Source organism: Vidua macroura, unplaced genomic scaffold, assembly GCF_024509145.1.
Source record: "Vidua macroura isolate BioBank_ID:100142 unplaced genomic scaffold, ASM2450914v1 whyUn_scaffold_203, whole genome shotgun sequence".
In the NCBI taxonomy this organism is placed as follows: domain Eukaryota; kingdom Metazoa; phylum Chordata; class Aves; order Passeriformes; family Viduidae; genus Vidua; species Vidua macroura.
Window position 1 is genome coordinate 20,213 of NW_026530581.1, and position 24,037 is coordinate 44,249.

The 24,037-nt window shown below is 60.1% G+C and overlaps 1 protein-coding gene, 2 long non-coding RNA genes and 1 other non-coding gene across 4 annotated transcripts; 3 read left to right on the forward strand and 1 right to left on the reverse strand.

The window, feature by feature from the left end:
- Positions 1 to 1,956: 1,956 nt before the first annotated feature.
- On the forward strand, positions 1,957 to 12,165 carry RACK1 (receptor for activated C kinase 1). The gene is made up of 8 exons (XM_053969428.1): positions 1,957 to 2,184; positions 2,451 to 2,622; positions 5,517 to 5,664; positions 7,108 to 7,203; positions 7,296 to 7,406; positions 9,526 to 9,666; positions 10,487 to 10,597; positions 12,027 to 12,165. The coding sequence occupies exons 1-8, from the start codon at positions 2,076 to 2,078 to the stop codon at positions 12,090 to 12,092; spliced, it is 954 nt and encodes a 317-aa protein (XP_053825403.1). The 5' UTR covers positions 1,957 to 2,075; the 3' UTR covers positions 12,093 to 12,165.
- Positions 7,413 to 9,451, forward strand: LOC128802851 (uncharacterized). The gene is made up of 3 exons (XR_008435593.1): positions 7,413 to 7,585; positions 7,648 to 8,614; positions 9,070 to 9,451. It is a non-coding gene; the product is annotated as an uncharacterized LOC128802851 (long non-coding RNA).
- Positions 10,600 to 11,034, reverse strand: LOC128802852 (uncharacterized). The gene is made up of 3 exons (XR_008435594.1): positions 10,984 to 11,034; positions 10,774 to 10,908; positions 10,600 to 10,619 (listed from the first exon to the last, which is right to left on the reverse strand). It is a non-coding gene; the product is annotated as an uncharacterized LOC128802852 (long non-coding RNA).
- Positions 12,166 to 23,735: 11,570 nt separating the features above from the next.
- Positions 23,736 to 23,808, forward strand: TRNAV-CAC (transfer RNA valine (anticodon CAC)). Its single transcript has one exon. It is a non-coding gene; the product is annotated as a tRNA-Val (tRNA).
- The last annotated feature ends 229 nt before the right edge of the window (positions 23,809 to 24,037 follow it).

The window sequence follows — 24,037 nt, forward strand, 5'->3', positions numbered from 1 at the left end:
GGGAATCACCGGGATCCATTCCCCCAACGCTTTCCCCGTTTTTTTGGGATCCTCGGGCAGCAAAACCGGGATCACAAACGGGAATTCCTGGAGGCTCCCACGGCCCTTGGCGGCCGGGCCGAGACCCCCCCCGAAATTCCCGAGGCCGGGAAGGAGCCGGGCCCGAATTCCCCAATTGGAGAGGCGCGGACTCACCGGGCCCGGCGCGGTTTTGGGGGTGACCAGCGGGGTCTCAGTGCAGTTTTGGGGTGACCAGCGGGGTCTCGGTGCAGTTTTGGGGTGACCGGCGGGGTCTCGGCGCGGTTTTGGGGTGACCAGGGGGGTCTTGGCACGGTTTTGGGGTGACCAGGGGGGGTCTCGGCCGGGCCGAGGCCCCTCCGAAATTCCCGAGGCCGGGAAGGAGCCGGGCCCCAAATTCCCCAATTGGAGAGGCGCGGACTCACCGGGCCCGGCGCGGTTTTGGGGTGACCAGCGGGGTCTCAGTGCAGTTTTGGGGTGACCAGCGGGGTCTCGGTGCAGTTTTGGGGTGACCGGGGAGGTCTCGGTGCAGTTTTGGGGTGACCGGCGGGGTCTCGGCGCGGTTTTGGGGTGACCAGGGGGGTCTCAGCGCGGTTTTGGGGTGACCGGGGGGGTCCCGGCCGGGCCGAGGCTCTGGGGCCCGCGGGAGCAGCGGCGACAGCTGAGCTGGAACCGAGCCCGGGCCTAAATTTAGTCAGGAGGGGAGGGAAGATCCCGAAATGGCCCCGGAGGGAACGGGATCCTCCGGGAAGGAGCAGGGCAGGGGCGGAGCAGGACACGGACCGGGATCCTGGGGGACAATGGGATCCACTGGGGGACACTGGGATCCACTGGGGGGACACTGGGATCCACTGGGGGACAATGGGATCCTCGGGGAAGGAGCAGGGGCAGGGGTGGAGCAGGACGTGGTCTGGGATCCTGGGGGGATATTGGGATCCTCTGGGGGGACACTGGGATCCTGTGGGGGACACTGGGATGATCTGTGGGACAATGGGATCCTGTGTGGGGATATTGGGATGATTTGTGGGGACACTGGGATCCTCGGGGAAGGAGCGGGGGGCAGGGGCAGCCCAGGACGCGGCCCGGGATCCTGGGGGGACACTGGGATCCACTGGGGGGACAATGGGATCCACTGGGGGGAGACCAGGATCCGCTGGGGGACACCGGGATGATTTGGGGGACACTGGGATCCTCTGGGGGGACACTGGGATCCTGTGGGGGGATATTGGGATGATTTGAGGGGGCACTGGGATGATTTGTGGGGGGATATTGGAATCCTTGGGGGACAATGGGATCCTGTGGGGGACACCGGGATGATCTGTGGGGACATTGGGATCCTGTGGGGGGGGATATTGGGATCCTTGGGGGGACACTGGGATCCTCTGGGGGACAATGGGATCCTGTGGGGGACACTGGGATCCTGTGTGGGGATATTGGGATCCTGTGGGGGACACTGGGATGATTTGGGGGACACTGGGATCCTCTGGGGGACACTGGGAAGATTTGGGGGGACACTGGGATCCTCTGGGGGGATATTGGGATCCGCTGGGGAGATATTGGGATCCTGTGGGGGGACACTGGGATGATCTGAGGGGACACTGGGATCCTCTGGGGGACACTGGGATCCTGTGGGGGACACCGGGATCCGCTGGGGGGACACTGGGATCCTGTGTGGGGATATTGGGATCCTGTGGGGGACACTGGGATGATTTGTGGGGGGTCACTGGGACCCTCTGGGGGGACACCGGGATCCTGTGGGGGACACTGGGATCCTCTGGGGAGATGTGAGGATCCTTTGGGGGAGGATCTGGAATCTTCTGGGAATTCCTCCCCGAACCCCCCCCTTTCCGTACAACACCACCGGGCGCCGCCATGTTGCCCACGCCGGCCGCCATGCTTGCCGTACGGCGCCACGTCACTTCCCGTTCCGCCGGAAGCGGCGGCGCCTCTTTCTGCCCGCGCCGGCCTGAGGGGACGGACGGCTCCGGGCCGAGGCCGCCGCGCATCCGCCGCCATCCGGCCGCTCCCGCCGCCATCCCGCCGCTCCCGCCGCCGCCATGACGGAGCAGATGACCCTGCGCGGGACCCTGAAGGGCCACAACGGCTGGGTGACCCAGATCGCCACCACGCCTCAGTTCCCGGACATGATCCTGTCCGCCTCGCGCGGTGCGAGCCCTGAGGGAGGGCTGGAGCGGGGGCTGAGGGGGGCGCCCGGAGCGGGGCAAGCGCGGCTGGGAGCCGGGAGAACCCTCGGCGGGGATCGGAGGGGTGCCAGGCTGAAATGCGGAGCCCTCAGAGCAGCAAGAGCGGCGTGAGGACGAGGAAGAAGCAGCAGCATCTCCCTCCGCTTTTACTGCGTTCTGTCCTTATTTGCGCCCTCCCCTCGCTACCCCTGGGGTGACGACTCTTTGTTTTTTCGCCCCTCACCGCAGACAAAACCATCATCATGTGGAAGCTGACCCGTGACGAGACCAACTACGGGATCCCGCAGCGGGCGCTGCGGGGCCACTCGCACTTCGTCAGCGACGTGGTGATCTCCTCGGACGGGCAGTTCGCGCTCTCGGGCTCCTGGGACGGCACCCTGCGCCTCTGGGACCTCACCACGTCCGTCCTGGGGGGCTCGGGGGGCTGGGATTGAGGGGGGATCGGGCTGGGATTGAGGGGATCGGGCTGGGATTGAGGGGGAATCGGGCTGGGATTGAGGAGGGATCGGGCTGGGATTGAGGGGATCGGGCTGGGATTGAGGGGGGAACGGGCTGGGATTGAGGGGGATCGGGCTGGGATTGAGGGGATCGGGCTGGGATTGAGGGGGAATCGGGCTGGGATTGAGGGGATCGGGCTGGGATTGAGGGGGGATCGGGCTGGGATTGAGGGGATCGGGCTGGGATTGAGGGGGAATCGGGCTGGGATTGAGGGGGGAACGGGCTGGGATTGAGGGGATCGGGCTGGGATTGAGGGGGGAACGGGCTGGGATTGAGGGGATCGGGCTGGAATTGAGGGGATCGGGCTGGGATTGAGGGGGATCGGGCTGGGATTGAGGGGGATCGGGCTGGGATTGAGGGGATCGGGCTGGGATTGCAGGGATCGGGCTGGAATTGAGGGGATCGGGCTGGGATTGAGGGGGATCGGGCTGGGATTGAGGGGGATCGGGCTGGGATTGAGGGGGGAACGGGCTGGGATTGAGGGGATCGGGCTGGGATTGAGGGGGGATCGGGCTGGGATTGAGTGGGATCGGGCTGGGATTGAGGGGGATCGGGCTGGGATTGAGGGGGGATCGGGCTGGGATTGAGGGGGGATCGGGCTGGGATTGAGGGGATCGGTCTGGGATTGAGGGGATCGGGCTGGGATTGAGGGGATCGGGCTGGGATTGAGGGGGGATCGGGCTGGGATTGAGGGGGGATCGGGCTGGGATTGAGGGGGAATCGGGCTGGGATTGAGGGGGGATCGGGCTGGGATTGAGGGGGGATCGGGCTGGGATTGAGGGGATCGGGCTGGGATCGAGGGGATCGGGCTGGGATCGCGGGGAATCGGGCTGGGATTGAGGGGGATCGGGCTGGGATTGAGGGGATCGGGCTGGGATTGAGGGGGGAACGGGCTGGGATTGAGGGGGGATCGGGCTGGGATTGCGGGGATCGGGCTGGGATTGAGGGGATCGGGCTGGGATTGAGGGGGGATCGGGCTGGGATTGAGGGGGATCGGGCTGGGATTGAGGGGATCGGGCTGGGATTGAGGGGGGAACGGGCTGGGATTGAGGGGGGATCGGGCTGGGATTGAGGGGATCGGGCTGGGATTGAGGGGGATCGGGCTGGGATTGAGGGGGGATCGGGCTGGGATTGAGGGGATCGGGCTGGGATTGAGGGGGATCGGGCTGGGATTGAGGGGGATCGGGCTGGGATTGAGGGGGATCGGGCTGGGATCGCGGGGAATCGGGCTGGGATTGAGGGGGATCGGGCTGGGATTGAGGGGATCGGGCTGGGATTGCGGGGGATCGGGCTGGGATTGCGGGGAATCGGGCTGGGATTGAGGGGGGAACGGGCTGGGATTGAGGGGATCGGGCTGGGATTGCGGGGATCGGGCTGGGATTGAGCGGGGATCGGGCTGGGATTGCGGGGAATCGGGCTGGGATTGAGGGGGGAACGGGCTGGGATTGAGGGGATCGGGCTGGGATTGAGGGGGGATCGGGCTGGGATTGAGGGGGGATCGGGCTGGGATTGAGGGGGATCGGGCTGGGATTGCGGGGATCGGGCTGGGATTGAGGGGGGATCGGGCTGGGATTGAGGGGGATCGGGCTGGGATTGAGGGGATCGGGCTGGGATTGAGGGGGGATCGGGCTGGGATTGCGGGGATCGGGCTGGGATTGAGGGGGATCGGGCTGGGATTGAGGGGATCGGGCTGGGATTGAGGGGGGATCGGGCTGGGATTGAGGGGATCGGGCTGGGATTGAGGGGGGATCGGGCTGGGATTGCGGGGATCGGGCTGGGATTGAGGAGGGATCGGGCTGGGATCGAGGGGTTACGTGGTGCCGGGAGTTCGGTTTTTGGGGTTTTGAGCTGCTCTCCATAAATCCCGGTTTTTTGGGTTTTGAGGTGTTCGTTGTCCCCTTCCGTAAATCCCGGGTTTTTGGGGGTTTTGAGGTGTTCATTGTCCCTTTCTGTAAATCCCGGGTTTTTGGGGTTTTGAGCTGCTCTCCATAAATCCTGGGGTTTTTTGGGGGGATTTTGAGCTGCTCTCCCTAAATCCCAGGGTTTATTTTGGGATTTTGAGCTGCTCTCCCTAAATCCCAGGGTTTTTTTGGGGGATTTTGAGCTGCTCTCCATAAATCCCAGGGTTTTTTGGGGGGATTTTGAGCTGCTCTCCGTAAATCCCGGGTTTTTGGGGTTTTGAGCTGCTCTCCATAAATCCCAGGGTTTTTTGGGGGATTTTGAGCTGCTCTCCATAAATCCCAGGGTTTTTTGGGGGGATTTTGAGCTGCTCTCCATAAATCCCAGGGTTTTTTTTGGGGGATTTTGAGCTGCTCTCCATAAATCCCAGGGTTTTTTGGGGGGATTTTGAGCTGCTCTCCATAAATCCCGGGGTTTTTTTTGGGGGATTTTGAGCTGCTCTCCCTCTCCCGATGATTACACACGATGTTCTTGCTGATCCCACGGGATCTGACGACACGTCCTGCAATGATGATGGGAGAAACGTGGGGGAGCAGCCCTTGGTGGGGGTGGGGTGGGGGGGGGCTCAAGCTGAATTTTGGGGTGCCCACGGCTTCATTGTCGGCGTGCAGCTGGAAAAGGGTCAGAATTTCCAGACTCCAACTCTTCCCAAACCCAAAATCCTCCCTGAAACCCCTTTGATCCCGTCCCCCGCTCACCGATTAAATCACTCCGCGTCTCCTTTCACCCCCAATTCCTGGCTGGTTTTTTTTGTCCCTAGTTTATGGATATTTCTCGTGGTTTTGGGGTTCCCCACCCCCTGTTTTGTGGGTGCTGACCCCACTCCTGACCCCGCAGCGGGACGACCACGCGGCGCTTCGTGGGCCACACCAAGGACGTGCTGAGCGTGGCCTTCTCCTCGGACAACCGGCAGATCGTGTCCGGCTCCCGGGACAAGACCATCAAGCTCTGGAACACGCTGGGGGTCTGCAAGTACACGGTGCAGGTCAGCTGGGGGGGGGCTTGGGGGGTTTGGGGTCGGTCCTGGTGGGTTTGGGGCCAGTTCTGCTGGGTTTGGGGTCAGTTCTGGTCAGTTTGGGGGCCAGTTCTGGTCGGTTTGGGGTCAGTTCTGGTGGGTTTGGTGCCAGTTCTGGTGGTTTGGGGTCAGTTCTGGTGGTTTGGGGTCAGTTCTGCTGGGTTTGGGGTCGGTCCTGGTGGGTTTGGGGTCAGTTCTGCTGGGTTTGGGGTCAGTTCTGGTCAGTTTGGGGCCAGTTCTGGTCGGTTTGGGGTCAGTTCTGGTGGGTTTGGTGTCAGTCCTGGAGGATTTGGGGTCAGTCCTGCTGGGTTTGGGTTCATTCTTGTTGGGTTTGGGTTCATTCCTGGTGGGTTTGGGGCCAGTCCTGCTGGGTTTGGGTTCATTCTTGTTGGGTTTGGGGCCAGTCCTGGTGGGTTTGGGGTCAGTCCTGGTGGGTTTGGGGTCAGTTCTGGTGGGTTTGGGGTCAGTCCTGGTGGTTTGGGGTCGGTCCTGGTGGTTTGGGGTCAGTTCTGGTGGGTTTAGTGCCAGTCCTGGTGGGTTTGGGGTCAGTCCTGGTGGGTTTAGTGCCAGTCCTGGTGGGTTTGGGGTCAGTTCTGGTGGGTTTAGTGCCAGTCCTGGTGGGTTTGGGGCCAGTCCTGGAGGATTTGGGGCCAGTTCTGGTCGGTTTGGGGCCAGTTCTGGTCGGTTTGGGTTCATTCCTGGTGAGTTTGGTGCCAGTTCTGGAGGATTTGGGGTCAGTTCTGGTGGGTTTGGGGTCAGTCCTGCTGGGTTTGGGTTCATTCTTGTTGGGTTTGTTGCCAGTTCTGGTGGTTTGTTGCCAGTTCTGGTGGGTTTGGGGTCAGTTCTGGTGGGTTTGGGTCAGTTCTGGTGTGTTTGGGTTCATTCTTGTTGGGTTTGGGGTTGGTTCTGGTCGGTTTAGTGCCAGTCCTGCTGGGTTTGGTGTCAGTCCTGGAGGATTTGGGGTCAGTCCTGCTGGGTTTGGGTTCATTCTTGTTGGGTTTGGGTTCATTCCTGGTGGGTTTGGGGTCAGTTCTGGTGGGTTTGGGGTCAGTTCTGGTGGGTTTGGTGCCAGTTCTGGAGGATTTGGGGTCAGTCCTGCTGGGTTTGGGTTCATTCTTGTTGGGTTTGGGTTCATTCCTGGTGGGTTTGGGGTCAGTTCTGGTGGGTTTGGTGCCAGTTCTGGTGGGTTTGGGGCCAATCCTGCTGGGTTTGGGTTCATTCTTGTTGGGTTTGGGTTCATTCTTGTTGGGTTTGGTGCCAATCCTGCTGGGTTTGGGTTCATTCCTGGTGGGTTTGGGGCCAGTCCTGCTGGTTGGTCTCAGTCCCATGGATTTGGGGAGCGCTGGGGGGGGTCTCTGGCCATGTCCCCCCCCTGTCCCCACCCCGTCCCACCCCACCACCTCTCGTTCCCAGGACGAGAGCCACTCGGAGTGGGTGTCGTGCGTGCGCTTCTCCCCCAACAGCAGCAACCCCATCATCGTGTCCTGCGGCTGGGACAAGCTGGTCAAGGTGGCCACGGGACCCCCGGCGTGGGTGGGTGGGTGGGTTTCACCCTGAGACCCCAGGATTGACCCCCCCCCACCCTTTTTTTCCCAACCCAGGTGTGGAACCTGGCCAACTGCAAGCTGAAGACGAACCACATCGGGCACACGGGCTACCTGAACACGGTCACCGTGTCCCCCGACGGCTCCCTCTGCGCCTCCGGGGGCAAGGTAGGGCCTGGGGGCCACCCCGGGGGCATCCCCCAGCCCCAATTCCCGCTCTGGGCTCCCTGCCTTGGTCGTGGTCGGAGATGGGAAGGGGAGGCCTCGCTCCAGGGAACCTCTTTGAGACCTGGGACGTTCCTGAGCTCCTGGGAATCTTCCTAAAGCTCCTCAGGATCTTCACGGAGGTTCTTGGGGTCTTTTGGAGCTCCTGGGGACGTTCCTGAAGCTCCTTGGGATCTCCATGGAGGTTCCTGGGGTCTTTTGGAGCTCCTGGGGACGTTCCTGAGCTCCTGGGAATCTTCCTGAAGCTCCTTGGGATCTCCACGGAGGTTCCTGGGGCGTTTTGGAGCTCCTGGGAATCTTCCTGAAGCTCCTCAGGATCTTCACGGAGGTTCTTGGGGTCTTTTGGAGCTCCTGGGGACGTTCCTGAGCTCTTGGGAATCTTCCTAAAGCTCCTTGGGATCTTCACAGAGGTTCTTGGGGTCTTTTGGAGCTCCTGGGGATGTTCCTGAGCTCTTGGGAATCTTCCTAAAGCTCCTCAGGATCTTCATGGAGGTTCCTGGGGCATTTTGGAGCTCCTGGGGACATTCCTGAGCTCCTGGGAATCTTTCTGAAGCTCCTCAGGATCTCCACGGAGGTTCTTGGGGTGTTTTCGAGCTCATGGCGACCTTCCTGAGCTCCACAGAGGTTCCTGGGTTCTTTTGGAGCTCACGGGGACGTCCCCAAGCTCCTCGAGGGGATCTCCATGGAGGTTCCTGGGTTCTTTTGGAGCTCACGGGGACCTTCCTGAGCTCCATGGACGTTCTTGGGGTCTTTCGGAGCTCACGGGGACGTCCCCGAGCTCCCCGAGGGAATCTCCATGGGGGATCTTGGAGTCTTTTGGTCATGGGGACGTCCCCAAGCTCCCCGAGGGGATCTCCATGGAGGTTCCTGGGGCGTTTTGGAGCTCACGGGGACGTTCCTGAGCTCCACGGAGGTTCTTGGGGTCTTTTGGAGCTCACGGGGACGTCCCCGAGCTCCTCGAGGGGATCTCCATGGGGGATCTTGGAGTCTTTTGCTCACGGGGACGTCCCCGAGCTCCCCGGGGAATCTCCATGGCGGTTCCTGGGTTCTTTTGGAGCTCATGGGGACCTTCCTGAGCTCCATGGGGGTTCCTGGGTTCTTTTGGAGCTCACGGGGACGTCCCCAAGCTCCTCGAGGGGATCTCCATGGAGGTTCTTGGGGTGTTTTGGTCATGGGGACGTCCCCGAGCTTCTCGGGGGGATCTCCACGGAGCTCATGGGGACCTTCCCGAGCTCCACAGCGGTTCCTGGGGCTTTTTGGAGCTCCTGGGAATCTTTCTGAAGCTCCTTGGGATCTCCACGGAGGTTTCTGGGTTCTTTTGGAGCTCACGGGGACGTTCCCGAGCTCCCCGAGGGGATCTCCATGGGGGTTCTTGGGGTCTTTTGGAGCTCACGGGGATGTCCCTGAGCTCCTCGAGGGGATCTCCATGGGGGATCTTGGAGTCTTTTGCTCACGGGGACGTCCCCGAGCTCCCCGGGGAATCTCCATGGCGGTTCCTGGGGCGTTTTGGAGCTCACGGGGACGTTCCCAAGCTCCATGGGGGTTCCTGGGTTCTTTTGGAGCTCACGGGGATGTCCCCGTGCTCCCTGGGGGGATCTCCATGGAGGTTCCTGGGTTCTTTTGGAGCTCACGGGGACCTTCCTGAGCTCCATGGGGGTTCCTGGGTTCTTTTGGTCACGGGGACGTTCCCAAGCTCCCCGAGGGGATCTCCATGGATGTTCTTGGGTTCTTTTGGAGCTCACGGGGACGTCCCCAAGCTCCTCGAGGGGATCTCCATGGAGGTTCCTGGGTTCTTTTGGAGATCATGGGGACCTTCCTGAGCTCCATGGAGGTTCCTGGGTTCTTTTGGAGCTCACGGGGATGTTCCTGAGCTCCCCGAGGGGATCTCCATGGAGGTTCTTGGGGTCTTTTGGTCACGGGGACGTCCCTGAGGGAATCTCCATGGAGGTTCCTGGGTTCTTTTGCTCACGGGGACGTCCCCGCGCTCCCCGGGGGGGTCTCCCGGTGTCCCCCCACCGCGGCGGGGCCGTGGCGAGGCTCGGTGTCCCCCCGGTGTCCCCAGGACGGGCAGGCCATGCTGTGGGACCTCAACGAGGGCAAGCACCTGTACACGCTGGACGGCGGCGACGTCATCAACGCGCTCTGCTTCAGCCCCAACCGCTACTGGCTCTGCGCCGCCACCGGGCCCAGCATCAAGATCTGGGTACGGGGCCACGGGGATGGGAAACCGGGAATGGGGAATGGGAAACTGGGAATGGGAATGGGGACGGGGATGGGGATTGGGAATGGGAATGGGAAACTGGGAATGGGGACGGGGATGGGGATTGGGAATGGGAAACCGGGAATGGGGATGGGGACGGGGATGGGGATGGGGATGGGGAGGGGATGGGGGAATGGGGATGGGGGAATGGGGATAGGAATGGGGACGGGATGGGAATGGGATGGGGGAATGGGGATGGGGATGGGGATGGGGGAATGGGAAACTGGGAATGGGGATGGGGATGGGAACAGGAATGGGAAAGGGGACGAGGATTGGATTGGGGATGGGGATGGGAACAGGAATGGGAAAGGGGACGAGGATTGGGATGGGGATGGGGATGGGAATGGGAACGGGGACAGGAAACCAGGAATGGGGATGGGGATGGGAACAGGAATGGGAAAGGGGACGGGGACGGGAATGAGGATGGAGATGGGGACGGGGATGGGATTGGGATTGGGATGGGGATGGGGATGGGAACAGGAATGGGGATGGGAATGGGAAACCAGGAATGGAGATGGAGATAGGAATGGGGATGGGAATGGGAATGGAGATAGGAATGGGGAATGGGAACGGGAACAGGAATGGGGACGCTGCCCCCGTGCTGTGATGAAACACTCAGATGCCTCCGACCGCTCCGTGGGGAAACCCAGAGGCTGTTTCTGAGCCAGCTCCAGGCTGGGGCGGGATCCAGGTGGGATCTGGGCGGGATCCAGGTGGGATCCAGGTGGGATCCAGGTGATTCCTGACCTCTCCGGTCCCGCAGGACCTGGAAGGGAAGATCATCGTGGACGAGCTGAAGCAGGAGGTGATCAGCACCAGCAGCAAAGCGGAGCCGCCCCAGTGCACGTCCCTGGCCTGGTCAGCCGATGGGCAGGTGAGACCCTGAGCACCCTCACCTGGGCAGGGAAACCTCACCTGGGTGGGGAACACTCACCTGGGTAGGGAATCCTCACCTGGGTGGGGAACACTCACCTGGGCAGGGAATCCTCACCTGGGCAGGGAATCCTCACCTGGGCAGGGAACCCTCACCTGGGCACAGGGAACGTTCACCTGAGCAGGGAACCCTCACCTGGGCAGGGAACCCTCACCTGGGCAGGGAACCCTCACCTGGGCAGGGAATCCTCACCTGGGCAGGGAACCCTCACCTGGGCAGGGAACCCTCACCTGGGCACAGGGAACGTTCACCTGAGCAGGGAACCTCACCTGGGCAGGGAACCCTCACCTGGGCAGGGAAACCTCACCTGGGCAGGGAAACCTCACCTGGGCAGGGAATCCTCACCTGGGCAGGGAACCCTCACCTGGGCAGGGAACCCTCACCTGGGCAGGGAACCCTCACCTGGGCAGGGAAACCTCACCTGGGCAGGGAAACCTCACCTGGGCACAGGGAACGTTCACCTGAGCAGGGAACCCTGACCTGGGCAGGGAATCCTCACCTGGGCAGGGAACCCTCACCTGGGCAGGAAACCTCACCTGGGCAGGGAACCCTCACCTGGGCAGGGAATCCTCACCTGGGCAGGGAACCCTCACCTGGGCAGGAAACCCTCACCTGGGCAGGAAACTTCACCTGGGCACAGGGAACCCTCACCTGGGCAGGGACCTCTCACCTGGGCAGGGAACCCTCACCTGGGCAGGGAACCCTCACCTGCATGGGGAAGGAACCCTCACCTGGGCAGGGAACCCTCACCTGGGCACAGGGAACGTTCACCTGAGCAGGGAATCCTCACCTGGGCAGGGAATCCTCACCTGGGCAGGGAACCCTCACCTGGGCAGGGAACCCTCACCTGGGTGGGGAACCCTCACCTGGGCAGGAAACCCTCACCTGGGCAGGAAACTTCACCTGGGCACAGGGAACCCTCACCTGGGCAGGGACCTCTCACCTGGGCAGGGAACACTCACCTGGGCAGGGAAACCTCACCTGGGCAGGAACCCTCACCTGGGCAGGAAACCTCACCTGGGCAGGGAACTTCACCTGGGCAGGGAATCCTCACCTGGGCAGGGAACTCCCACCTGGGCGGGGAACCCTCACCTGGGTGGGGACCTCTCACCTGGGCAGGGAATCCTCACCTGGGCGGGGAACCCTCACCTGGGGACCCTTCACACGGGGACAAGGATTTGGGGAATGAGGGCCTGGGGACCCCTGAGCTGCCCTGGGGGTTGGGGGGGCTTTGGGGTCGCAGCACCTGGAGGAGCCACCCCGGGAAGGACCTGGTGGCCCCCCCACACCTGGGGCTCACCCTTGGCACACCTGGGGCTCGCTCACACCTTGGCTGGGTGGGTGAGTGACCTCCTGTCCTCGTCCCCAGACTCTGTTCGCCGGCTACACCGACAACCTGGTGCGGGTGTGGCAGGTGACCATCGGCACCCGCTGAGCCCGAATCCGCCGTTTTTATCCCCAAAAAGAAATATATATATAAAATCATCAATAAATGGCGCTTTACAGGAGCTGGAGTCGCCGTGCTGGGACTGGTGGGGAGAGGGGGGGGACAAAACCTCGGGAGGAAAAACGCTGCTGACGTCACTGGGGTGGGATTTGGGGATGTTCCTCATCCTGCAGAAACCCTAAATTTAAACAACAAAAAAAAACCCCAAAATAGGTAAATGTAAAACACGAGAAACCTCCGCAAGCTCTGGGGATTTCTGGAATATTCATTAGTGAGGAATTTCCCACAGGGCAGCTCCACTTTGGCCCCAAGGGCCTTTTTTTTTTTACCAATTTTGGGGGGTTTTGGTGATTTTTCCTGGCTGTTGAATGCTGCTCCAGAAGAGAAGGGCGAGCTGGGACCTGCACACGCAGCTCCAGGTCATCCTTAATTAATTAACAAGGATCAGGGCAGGATTTAGGAGCTGGGATTGGACCCATTCTTGATTTTGGTGATGTTGGGGTTCCCCCCCCCCCCCCCCGACCCCAGTTTTGGGGTAATTCACCCCAAACTCATCCTGGAAATGGCTCTTCCCGGGATCCAGCGACCTGGAGCCTTGGATACAACTTCTTTATTCTTTATTATTGACATGTCATAAAACTAAATCTCCATTTAATTCTCATTTTAGCCAAAAATATCCCGAACGAGCTCTGTAACGCCAACAGGAAATTCCCAAATCCACCAAAATCCGGGGAAACGTGAGGGAAAAGGGGCAGGGGGGAGCTCCCGAGTGGGACAGGATCCGGCTGGAAATAAGGGGGGGGGGGGAAAAAATAAATATCCCCAACTCGGGGAGCTCCAGAGCTGCGGGGCGGAAGCGGCTCCTCCCGGCCCCGTAAAGTGCCAGAGGGAAGAGGAAAATCCAGGATTTTCCCCCAAAAAATGGCAAGGAAAGGGAGATTGGAGGAGCGGGAGAACAGCAGGGGAAGAACAGGAACATTGGTGCTGGGTTGGGGGGGGTGGGGGCTCAGGTGAAACCCAAAAAAAAAAATCCAGGCACTGAAAAATGCGGATTTTGGGCAAAGGGAGGGAGTTTCAAATCTGAGAGGATTTGGTCCCAAACGCAGAAAAACTCCCGGTGGGGAGGGGGGGGGGGGTCCGGGAAGGGCCCAAAATTCAACTGGGATACAACTGGGGGAGGGAGGGAGCAGCTCCCAGCACCAGGAACCGAACGGGCAACCAGATCCAAGGGAAATCCATCCCAGTTCCAAACTGAAATCACCTCCAAAGGGGCGGACCCTGCCCCAATTTAACCCAAAACCGGCTCCAAAGGAGCGGATCCTGCCCCGTTTTAACTCAAAACCGGCTCCAAAGGGGCGGATCCTGCCCCGTTTTAACCCAAAACCGGCTCCAAAGGGGCGGATCTCACCCCATTAAACCCAAAACCGGCTCCAAAGGGGCGGATTCTGCCCCGTTTTAACCCAAAACCGGCTCCAAAGGGGCGGATTCTGCCCCGTTTTAACTCAAAACCGGCTCCAAAGGGGTCGATTCTGCCCCGTTTTAACTCAAAACCGGCTCCAAAGGGGTCGATTCTGCCCCGTTTTAACCCAAAACCGGCTCCAAAGGGGCGGATCTCGCCCCATTCAACCCAAACCCCAATTCCAAGGTGGATCCTGCCCCGTTCCCAACCCCAAACCCAACTCCCGAGGGGCCTCCCCATCCTGAGCTGAGCCAGCTCCGTGGCGCCGCTGCCGGATCCCGGCGCGGGCGGAGCAGCAGCAGCAGCAGGAGAAGAAGGAGGAGGAGGAGGAGGAGGAGGAAGAGGAGGAACCTCACGAGCGAAGCAGGTGCAGGAAGCCGAGGGCAGCACCCCCCACACCCCACCACCCCTTTTTTTCTTTTTTATGCCCCGCAGCCCCACGGCGGGGGGTGGGGTGGGGTGGGGTGGGGGCCAGCCCGGACCCCGTCAGGTGCAGATCTTGATGCGGGTGCCCTTGGCCAGGATGCGGAAGAAAGGGAAGACGCGCTCGCGGCAGCAGATGTGGAAGGTGTGGATGTGGCTCATGCTCTCGGCGTTGTAGAAGCACAGCTGGCCCCGCTCGTAGTCCAGGTAGACGCCGAAACGCCGCGGCTGCTCGCCGGGCGCCAGCGCCGTCTGCTCCGTGGCCGTCAGCGCCTGGTACTTCTTGCCGCTGGTGCCCACGGCCCAGATCTCCCGCTTGGGCGCCGGGGACGAGCCGCCGGACGCGCCCTTGTGCCGGTGCCGGGTGGTCTCGCGGGCGGCGCCCACGGCCCAGCCGCGCCGGCCGCCCACCTCCACCTCCCAGTAGTGACGCCCGGCGCTGAAACCGGGCGCTCCCAGCACGCAAAGGTCGCCGTCCGAGCGCCGGGCGCTGCCCGCCGCCTCCTGGCGCCGCTCGGACAATCGGACGCTGCGCCGGTCCAGCGAGAGGCTGAGCCGCGGGTGGGCCGTGGAGGGGTCCAGGGTCACGTCGGCTGCGGGGGTTGGGAGGGGGCTTAGGGGGGAGGGGGAGGGGGTCGTGGCACGTGGAGGGGTTTGGAGCAACGATTTCCAGCCCTTTAACACCGAATTTCCGCTTTTTAACGCCCCCCCGGTTTCCTGCCTTTCAATCCCGAATTCTCGCCTCTTCAAGCCCATGTTCCCATCCCTTCAACCCCAAATTTCCAATCCCTTCAATCCCTAATTTCCAGCCTTTTAACCCCCAATTTCCAATCCCTTCAATCCCCAATTTCCCATCCCTTCAACCCCAAATTTCCAATCCCTTCAATCCCTAATTTCCAGCCTTTTAACCCCAAATTTCCAATCCCTTCAATCCAAAATTTCCAGTCTTTTAGCCCCCAATTTCCAATCCCTTCAACCCAAAATTTCCAGCATTTTAACCCCAAATTTCCACTCCTTCAACTTTCAGGTTCTCACCCCTTCAACCCCACGTTCCCATGTTAACCCCAAATTTCTACTCCTTCAAGTTTTCACCCCTTTAACCCCCGATTTCCAATCCCTTCAATCCCCAATTTCCCATCCCTTCAACCCCAAATTTCCAATCCCTTCAAGCCCTAATTTCCAGCCTTTTAACCCCAAATTTCCAATCCCTTCAATCCAAAATTTCCAGTCTTTTAGCCCCCAATTTCCAATCCCTTCAACCCAAAATTTCCAGCATTTTAACCCCAAATTTCCACTCCTTCAACTTTCAGGTTCTTACCCCTTCAACCCCATGTTCCCATGTTAACCCCACATTTCTACTCCTTCAAGTTTTCACCCCTTTAACCCCTGATTTCCAATCCCTTCAATCCCCAATTTCCAGCCTTTTAACCCCAAATTTCCAATCCCTTCAATCCAAAATTTCCACCCTTTTAACCCCAAATTTCCACTCCTTCAACTTTTAGGTTTTCACCCCTTCAACCCCATGTTCCCATCCTTTTAATCCCAAATTTCTACTCCTTCAAGTTTTCACCCCTTTAACCCCCAATTTCCAATCCCTTCAATCCCCAATTTCCAGCCTTTTAACCCCAAATTTCCAATCCCTTCAATCCAAAATTTCCACCCTTTTAACCCCAAATTTCCACTCCTTCAACTTCCAAATTTTCACCCTTTTAACCCCAAATTTCCAATCCCTTCAATCCCCAATTTCCCATTCCTTTAACCCCAAATTTCCAATCCCTTCAATCCCCAATTTCCAGCCTTTTAACCCCAAATTTCCACTCCTTCAACTTCCAAATTTTCACCCTTTTAACCCCAAATTTCCAATCCCTTCAATCCCCAATTTCCAGCCTTTTAACCCCAAATTTCCACTCCTTCAACTTCCAAGTTTCCATCCCTTTAACCCCTGATTTCCAATCCCTTCAATCCCCAATTTCCAGCCTTTTAACCCCAACTTCCACCCCTTTAACCCCGGAATTTTCACTCCTTTAAATGACAAATTTTTACCTCTTCAACCCTCAATTCCAACTCCTTTAAACGCCCCCCCCCCGCCTCATTTTTCACTCCTTTAATCCCAAATTTCCCCCCATTTCCCCCCCTCCCCCCCACCTTGGGGCACTTTGCTGAAGACCTTTTCCATCTTTCTCATCACCACGTCCTGCAGGAAACAATTCCGGAATTTCTTCCCCACATCCACCGGCACCATCTCGGGCTCCTGGAATTTGATGTTCTCACACCTGAAAATGGGATTAAAAAAAAAAAATGGAGGGGTGGGAATTTGGAATTATTGGAATTCAGCTGCTCCAAGGTGTCTTCCCAGCTTTTCTCCTCACCCAAATATCCCAAATCACCCCCAAAATTCCATTTGTTCCCTGTCAGGAATTCTCACCATCCCGACCCACCCTGGGGAAGCTCCTGGGGTGGCTTTTCCCAGGAAAAAGCCCCGAGGAGGCTCCGCTGGGAATGGGGAATCACTGACCTGATGAAAGTGCCTTTGATGTCCTGGGTGCCAAACAGAGAGGGAGGAAAAAAATATTAAAAAAAATTTTAAAAATTAAAAAAAAAAGGGAAAAGTTTAGTGAGAGGGAGAGCCTGTGGAGACCTCGAGAAGCTGGAGGCCAGGGGGATGGAAGAAAAAAAAACCCAATCCCAATTTTCCCTTTTCTCCCAAAAAAACAGGGTGGAAGAAGCCCCAGTGAGCTGGAGCTGCTGGAGCCCATCCCAGGGCTCCCAGTTTCCCTCTTTGCTCAGACCCCCAATCCCAGTCTCCCCAGTCTCCCACCCCCCAATCCCAGTTTCCCACCCCCTAACCCCAATTTTCCCCCTCTCCCAGACCCCCCAATCCCAATCTCCCCAGTCTCCCACCCCCCAATCCCAGTCTCCCAGACCCCCAATCCCAGTTTTCCCACTCTCCCACCCCCAATCCCAATTCCCCCCATCTCCCACCCCCCAATCCCAATTCTCCCCATCTCCCACCCCCAACCCAATCTCCCCCATCTTCCACCCCCTAACCCCAATCTCCCCATCTCCCACCCCCCAATCCCAATCTCCCCCATCTCCCACCCCCCAAACCCAATTTTCCCACTCTCCCACCCCCCAATCCCAGTCTCCCCCCTCTCCCACTCCCCAACCCCAATTTTCCCACTCTCCCACCCCCCAATCCCAGTCTCCCCCATCTCCCACCCTCCAATCCCAGTTTCCCACCCCCCAATCCCAATTCCCCCACTCTCCCACCCCCCAATCCCAATCCTCCCCATCTCCCACCCCCCAATCCCAATCTCCCCCATCTCCCACCCCCAACCCCAATTTTCCCACTCTCCCACTCCCCAATCCCAGTCCCCCCCATCTCCCACCCCCCAATCCCAATCTCCCCACTCTCCCACCCCCAACCCCAATTCCCCCCATCTCCCACCCCCCAATCCCAGTTTCCCACCCCCCCAATCCAATTTTCCCACTCTCCCACCCCCCAATCCCAATCTCCCCCATCTCCCACCCCCCAATCCCAGTCCCCCCCCCCACCCCCCCAATCCCAATTCCCCCCATCTCCCACCCCCCAATCCCAGTTTCCCATCCCCCAATCCCAATTCCCCCACTCTCCCACCCCCCAATCCCAGTTTCCCACCCCCCAATCCCAGTCTCCCACCCCCCAATCCCTCACCTTGAGCAGCTGCAGCCCGTCCTGCCTGCCGGCGGCCTCGGCGTCGGCGATGAGGCGCCGCAGCGCCGCGCCGCGCTCCTCCAGCGCGCCCAGGTTGCGCCGCTGCCGCGCCAGCAGCGCCTCGTGCCGCTCCTGCAGCTGCCTCAGCAGCAGCACCTGCTCCCCCGCCAGGAACCTGTGCAGCACCTCGAAATCGGCCTCCAGCTCCTGCATCTCCACCTGCATCTGCTCCTGACCGGGGAGGAGAAACAAAGAAATTAAAAATTTAAAATCATAAACGTAACCCGTGGAGGTTTGGCGAGTTTTCGTGGGGTTTTGGTGGCGTTTCCTGAGTTTTGGTGGGGTTTCGTGGGGGTTTTGTGGGGTTTAGTGGGGCTTCGTGGGAGTTTTGGTGGGGTTTTGTGAGTTTTGGGGAGTTTTGGTGGGGTTTTGTGAGTTTTGGTGGCGTTTCCTGAGTTTTGGTGGGGTTTAGTGGGGTTTGGTGGGGTTTAGTGGGGGTTTTGTGGTGTTTCATGGGGCTTCGTGGGAGTTTTGGTGGAGTTTTGTGAGTTTTGGTGGGGTTTTGTGAGTTTTGGTGGAGTTTTGTGAGTTTTGGTGGAGTTTTGTCAGTTTTGGTGGAGTTTTGTGAGTTTTGGTGGGGTTTTGTGAGTTTTGGTGGAGTTTTGGTGGGGTTTAGTGAGTTTTGGTGGGGTTTTGTGAGTTTTGGTGGAGTTTTGTGAGTTTTGGTGGGGTTTTGTGAGTTTTGGTGGGGTTTTGTGAGTTTGGTGGAGTTTTGTGAGTTTTGGTGGGGTTTAGTGAGTTTTGGTGGGGTTTCATGGGGGTTTTGGTGGGGTTTTGTGAGTTTTGGTGGGGTTTAGTGAGTTTTGGTGGAGTTTTGGTGGGGTTTCATGGGGGTTTTGGTGGGGTTTTGTGAGTTTTGGTGGGGTTTAGTGGGGTTTGGTGGGGTTTAGTGGGGCTCTCTGAGTTTTGTGGGGGTTTCATGGGGGTTTTGGTGGGGTTTCGTGGGGGTTTGCAGGTTTTGGTGGGAGTTTGGTAGGTTTTTGTGGGGTTTTTGGTGGGGTTTCATGAGTTTTGGTGGGGTTTCAACTCCTCAAATTGGACTTTTGTATCCTCTGCCTCCCCACTCGAGCTTTGGGCTGACAAAAGGGGATTTTAGCAACCTGGGACTGAGGGTTTTTTTTGGTGTAGTGCAAGCTGGGAAGGGAGAAAGTCGGGAAGAAGCCTCGGGAGCAGCCGGTGCTCACCCTCAGCACGGAGATTTTCTCCTCCTCGCTGGATTTCTGCTTCAGCACCGCGTCCAGCTGCTTGCGGAGCGGCTCCAGGTGGCTCTGGAGCTTGTTCTGAGGGAAAGGGGATGGAGCTCAGGCCTTGCAGATCCCCTGCTCTCACAAACCACCCCCCCTTTGTCCCCCTTTTCCCTCCCTGACTCCACATCCAGGTGGGCACAAACCCCCCAGGTGCCTCCCCTGTCTCCAAACCCCCCCCTGTTTTTCCTGCCTCCTGCAGTGTTTTGCTGTTTTTTTCCCCCAAAAAAGATGGAAATGAGCCTTTCCCCATCTTAATCTGGTGCTTCCCACCTCTAACCGGGCTGTATCACCCCCAAACTTCCCCTTTTTCCCCTCCCCAGTCACTGAACTGGAGCCTTCCAGTGCCACCCCCAGAGCCCTCGGTGCCCCAAACCCCACAAAAAGCACAAGAAACCCCAAAGAAACCCACAAAACCCCATGAAACCCCACAAAAAAAACCCACAAAACCCCAAAGAAACCCCAATGAAAACCACAGAACCCCACAAAACCCCACCAAAACTCATCAAACCCCACCAAAACCCCCACAAAACCCCACCAAAACTCATCAAACCCCACCAAACCCCCCACAAAACCCCACCAAAACTCCCACAAAGCCCCAAAAACCCCAGGAAACCCCATGAAAACTCATTAAACCCCCATGAAACCCTGCCAAAACTCACGAAACCCCACCAAAAACCCCACAGAAACCTACCAAACTCCCACCAAAACCTGCAAACCCCCACGAAACCCCCACAAAACCCCCATGAAACCCCCACAAAACTCACCAAACCCCACTAAACCCCACCAAACCCCACCAAAACTCACAAAACCCCACCAAAACTCACCAAACCCCAGCAAAACTCCCACAAAGCCCCATGAAACCCCATGAAACCCCCATGAAACCCCAGCAAAACCCCATAAACCCCACAAAACCCCATGAAAACTCATGAAACCCCACAAAACCCCCATGAAACCCCACGGAACCCCTACAAAACTCCATGAAACCCCCACAAAACTCACCAAACCCCACCAAAACTCACAAAACTCAACCAAAACCCTATGAATCCCCCACAAAACTCACCAAACCCCAGCAAAACTCCCACAAAGCCCCATGAAACCCCACAAAACCCCCATGAAACCCCCACAAAACTCACCAAACCCCACCAAAACCCCACAAAACCCCCCGGAACCCCACCAAAACTCCCATGAAGCTCCACGAAACCCCACAAAACCCCACAAAACCTCACGAAAACTCATGAAACCCCACAAAACTCACCAAACCCCACCAAAACTCCCAGGAAGCTCCATGAAACCCCACAAAACCCCCATGAAACCCCCACAAAACTCACCAAACCCCACGAAACCCCACCAAATCTCCCATGAAGCTCCATGAAACCCCACAAAACCCACATGAAACCCCCACCAAACTCACCAAACCCCACCAGAACTCACCAAACCCCATCAAAACCCCACCAAAACTCACGAAACTCCATGAAACCCCACCAAAATTCACAAGACCCACCAAAATCCTCATGGAACCCCCGCCAAAACTCCCACGGAGCCCCATGAAACCCTGACAAAACCCCATGAAATCTCATGAAACCCCTACAAAACCCCACCAAAACTCACAAAACTCCACCAGAACTCACCAAACCCCACCAAAACTCCCACAAAACCCCTATAAAACTCAGGAAACCCCACAAAACCCCCATGAAACCCCCACAAAACTCACCAAACCCCACCAAAATTCACCAAACCCCACCAAAACCCCCACAAAGCCCCATGAAACCCCACAAAACCCGCATGAAACCCCACGAAACCCCATGAAACCCCTACAAAACCCCACGGAACCCCTACAAAATCCCATGAAACCCCCACAAAACTCACTAAACCCCACCAAAACTCCCAGGAAGCTCCATGAAACCCCACAAAACCCCCATGAAACCCCCACAAAACTCACCAATCCCCCCACAAAGCCCCATGAAACCCCATGAAACCTCCAAAAAACTCACCAAACCCCACCAGAACTCACAAAACCCCTACAAAACCCCATGAAAACTCACAAAACTCCACCAAAACCCCACAAAACCCCACCAAAACTCATGAAACCCCACCAAAACCCCCACAAAACCCCATGAAAACTCATGAAACCCCCACAAAACTCACCAAACCCCCACCAAAATTCACCAAACCCCACCAAACCCCCCGGAACCCCCCAGATCCAGCCCCACCTTGCAGTCCTGCACCACCTCGTCGAGGGGCACCACGCTGTGGTGCTTGTGCCCGCGGGCCTCGCGGCACACCACGCAGATCGCCGCCTCGTCCACCTCGCAGAAGAGCTTCAGCGGCTCCTGGTGCTTCTCGCAGAGCTCCGGGGGACCCCCGGGAGCCGAGGCCGGGCCGGGCCCGGGCCCCGCGGGGCGCTGAGGCCGCGGGTGGAGCTGCCGGATGATCTGCACCATGTTGGCGAGCTGCAGGTTGGGGCGGAAGCTGCGCTGCAGGAAGGTCTTGCGGCACTGCGGGCACGTGAAAACCGCGGGGCGCCGCGGAGGGGCCGGGGGAGGCGGCTGCTCTTCCTCCTCCTCCTCCTCATCCTCATCCTCCTCGTCCGCCTCCTCCTCCTCCACGTCCTCCTCCATCACGTCCTCGTCGTAGTCCTCGTCGCCGAAGTAAAGCCCGCCCTGCGCGCCCCCCCGCCCACGCGGCCGCTTCTTCCTCCTCCTCCTCCTCCTCGTCCTCAGCGGCGTCCTCCCAGAGCTCGGCTTCCTCCTCCTCCTCCTCCTCCTCCTCCCACATGTCGTCGTCTTCCTCCTCGTCCACGCCGGCCTCCTCCTCCTCCTCCTCCTCCTCCTGCTCCACGTCCAGCTCGTCTTCCTCCAGCTCGTCCTCGTCGTCCTCCTCCTCCTCCTCCTCCTCCAGCTCGGAGCCGCCCTCGGAGCCGCCCGCGGGGGGCTCGGGGCCGCCGCGGGCCCAGAGCCGGGAGATGCAGCCGCGGCAGAAGTTGTGGCCGCAGCCGATGGACACCGGGTCGGCGAAGTAATCGAGGCAGATGGCGCAAATCGCCTCCTCCTGCAGCGTCTCCACCGGGTCCGGCCGGGAGCCGGGGCCGCCCAGCGCCGCCGGGGCCGCCATGCCGGGGGGCGAGACCCTCCTGCTCTTCCTCCTCCTCCTCCTCCTCCTCCTCCGGGGCTCCTGCTGCCGCCCCCCCCCCCCGCGGGCTCTGGCGGCCCCCCCAACCCGCTCCGAGTCCCTCTCCGGCCTCCCCCGGCCCGGGCACAACTCCTGAAGCGCCGGCGGAGGCTTCGCCGCCCCCGCTGCCCACCCCGGGCCGGGCCCCTCTAGGCCTCACCGAGCCTCGCCGCTAAGCCGCGCCGGTGTCCCACCGCGCCCGCCGCGGCCGCGGCCGCTGCCGGAGGAGCCGCTCGGTGCCCGCTCGGTGCCCGCCGGGTCCCGCCCGGTGCCCGCCGGGTCCCCCCGGCCGCGCTCGCCCGGCGGCGGCTCCGCCACAGACGGGAAACGCCGCGGCACTTCCGCCTTCCGGCGCGGGCGCCGCCCCTTCTGCTCAACGTGACCGGAAGCGGCTCCGGTTGCCCGAGCAACGGGGGGAGGGGTCAGCGCGACACTTCCTGTGGCGTTTGTCCGCCCGCGCAACTCGTTGCTCTTGGAGGACTGGAGGCGGGGCCGGGGGCGGGGCCTTGGGCGGGGCATTGCCTGTACACCCCGCCCCCAGCGCAGCCCGGGGCGCTCCGAGCTCCGCACCCCGATCCCGATCCCGGTCCCGATCCCGGTACCGGTACCGGTACCGGTACCGATCCTGGTGCGACTCCCGGTCCCACTCCCGCTCCCGGTACCGGTCGCACTCCCGCACCCACCCCCGATCCCGCTCCCGGTCCCGGTCCCCGTCCCGCACCCACTCCCGCTCCCGGTGCGACTCCCACTCCCGCTCCCGGTCCCACTCCCGCTCCCGGTCCCAGTCATGCTCCCGGTCCCGCTCCCGGTCCTGGTCCCACTCCCGGTCCCACTCCTGCACCCACTCCCGGTACCACTCCCGCTCCCGGTCTCGCTCCCAGGCCCACTCCCGGTCTCGGTCCCGGTCCCACTCCCGGTCCTGCTCCCACTCCTGCACCCACTCCCGGTCCCACTCCCGGTCCCGGTCCCGCTCGTACTCCTGCACCCACTCCCGGTCCCGCTCCCTCTCCCGATCCCGATCCCACTCACGGTCCCACTCCTGGTCCGACTCCCGTTCCCACTTCCGTTCCTACTCCCGGTCCCCCTCCCAGGCCCACTCCCGGTCCCACTCCTGCACCCACTCCCGGTCCCGCACCCGCTCCCGGTCCGTGTCCCGGTCCCGCTCCCAGGCCCACTCCCGGTCTCGGTCCCGCTCCCATTCCCGGTACCTCTCCCATTCCCGGTCCCGCTCCCATTCCCGCTCCCGCACCCGCTCCCGGTCCGACTCCTGGTCCCACTCCCGCTCCCGGTCCTGTTCCCGGTCCCGCTCCCGATCCCGATCCCACTCCCGGTCCCGCTCCCGCTCCCACTCCCGGTCCTGTTCCCGGTCCCGCTCCCTCTCCCGATCCCGATCCCACTCCCGGTCCCGCTCCCGGTGCCGCGCTGGGCTCTCGCGCGGCTGTTTTTTTCCCCGAAACGTCTCTTTCTGTCTCTTTTTGTCTCTTTTTCTCTCTTTTTCTCTCTTTTTCTCTCTTTTTCTCTCTTTTTTCCCCGCGGGGCGCGCTGCCCGTGGCGCGGCGGGGCGCGGAGCGCGGAGCGGTGTTTCTGTAGTGTAGTGGTTATCACGTTCGCCTCACACGCGAAAGGTCCCCGGTTCGAAACCGGGCAGAAACACTCGCTTTTCACTCCCCTTTTCTTCTCTTTTCCTCCCTTTTTCCCCTTTTTTTTCCCCCCTTTTTTTCCCCCTCACTCCGACACTTTCAGCGCATTTGCCCCCCACTTCTCCTCTCTTTTCCTCCCTTCCTTCCCTTTTTCCCCTCTTTTCCCTTTTTTTCCCCTCACCCCGACACTTTCAGCACATCTGCCCCCCACTTTTCTTCCCTTTTTCCCCTTTTTTTTCCTT

What these genes read in the sequence shown, in the direction of transcription:
- RACK1 (XM_053969428.1), top strand. Translation starts at nt 2,076, where the DNA reads ATGACGGAGCAGATGACCCTGCGCGGGACCCTGAAGGGCCACAACGGC. An exon ending in GATCCTGTCCGCCTCGCGCG is followed by an intron (nt 2,185 to 2,450) that starts GTGCGAGCCCTG and finishes CCCTCACCGCAG; the next exon opens with ACAAAACCATCATCATGTGG. An exon ending in CGCCTCTGGGACCTCACCAC is followed by an intron (nt 2,623 to 5,516) that starts GTCCGTCCTGGG and finishes CTGACCCCGCAG; the next exon opens with CGGGACGACCACGCGGCGCT.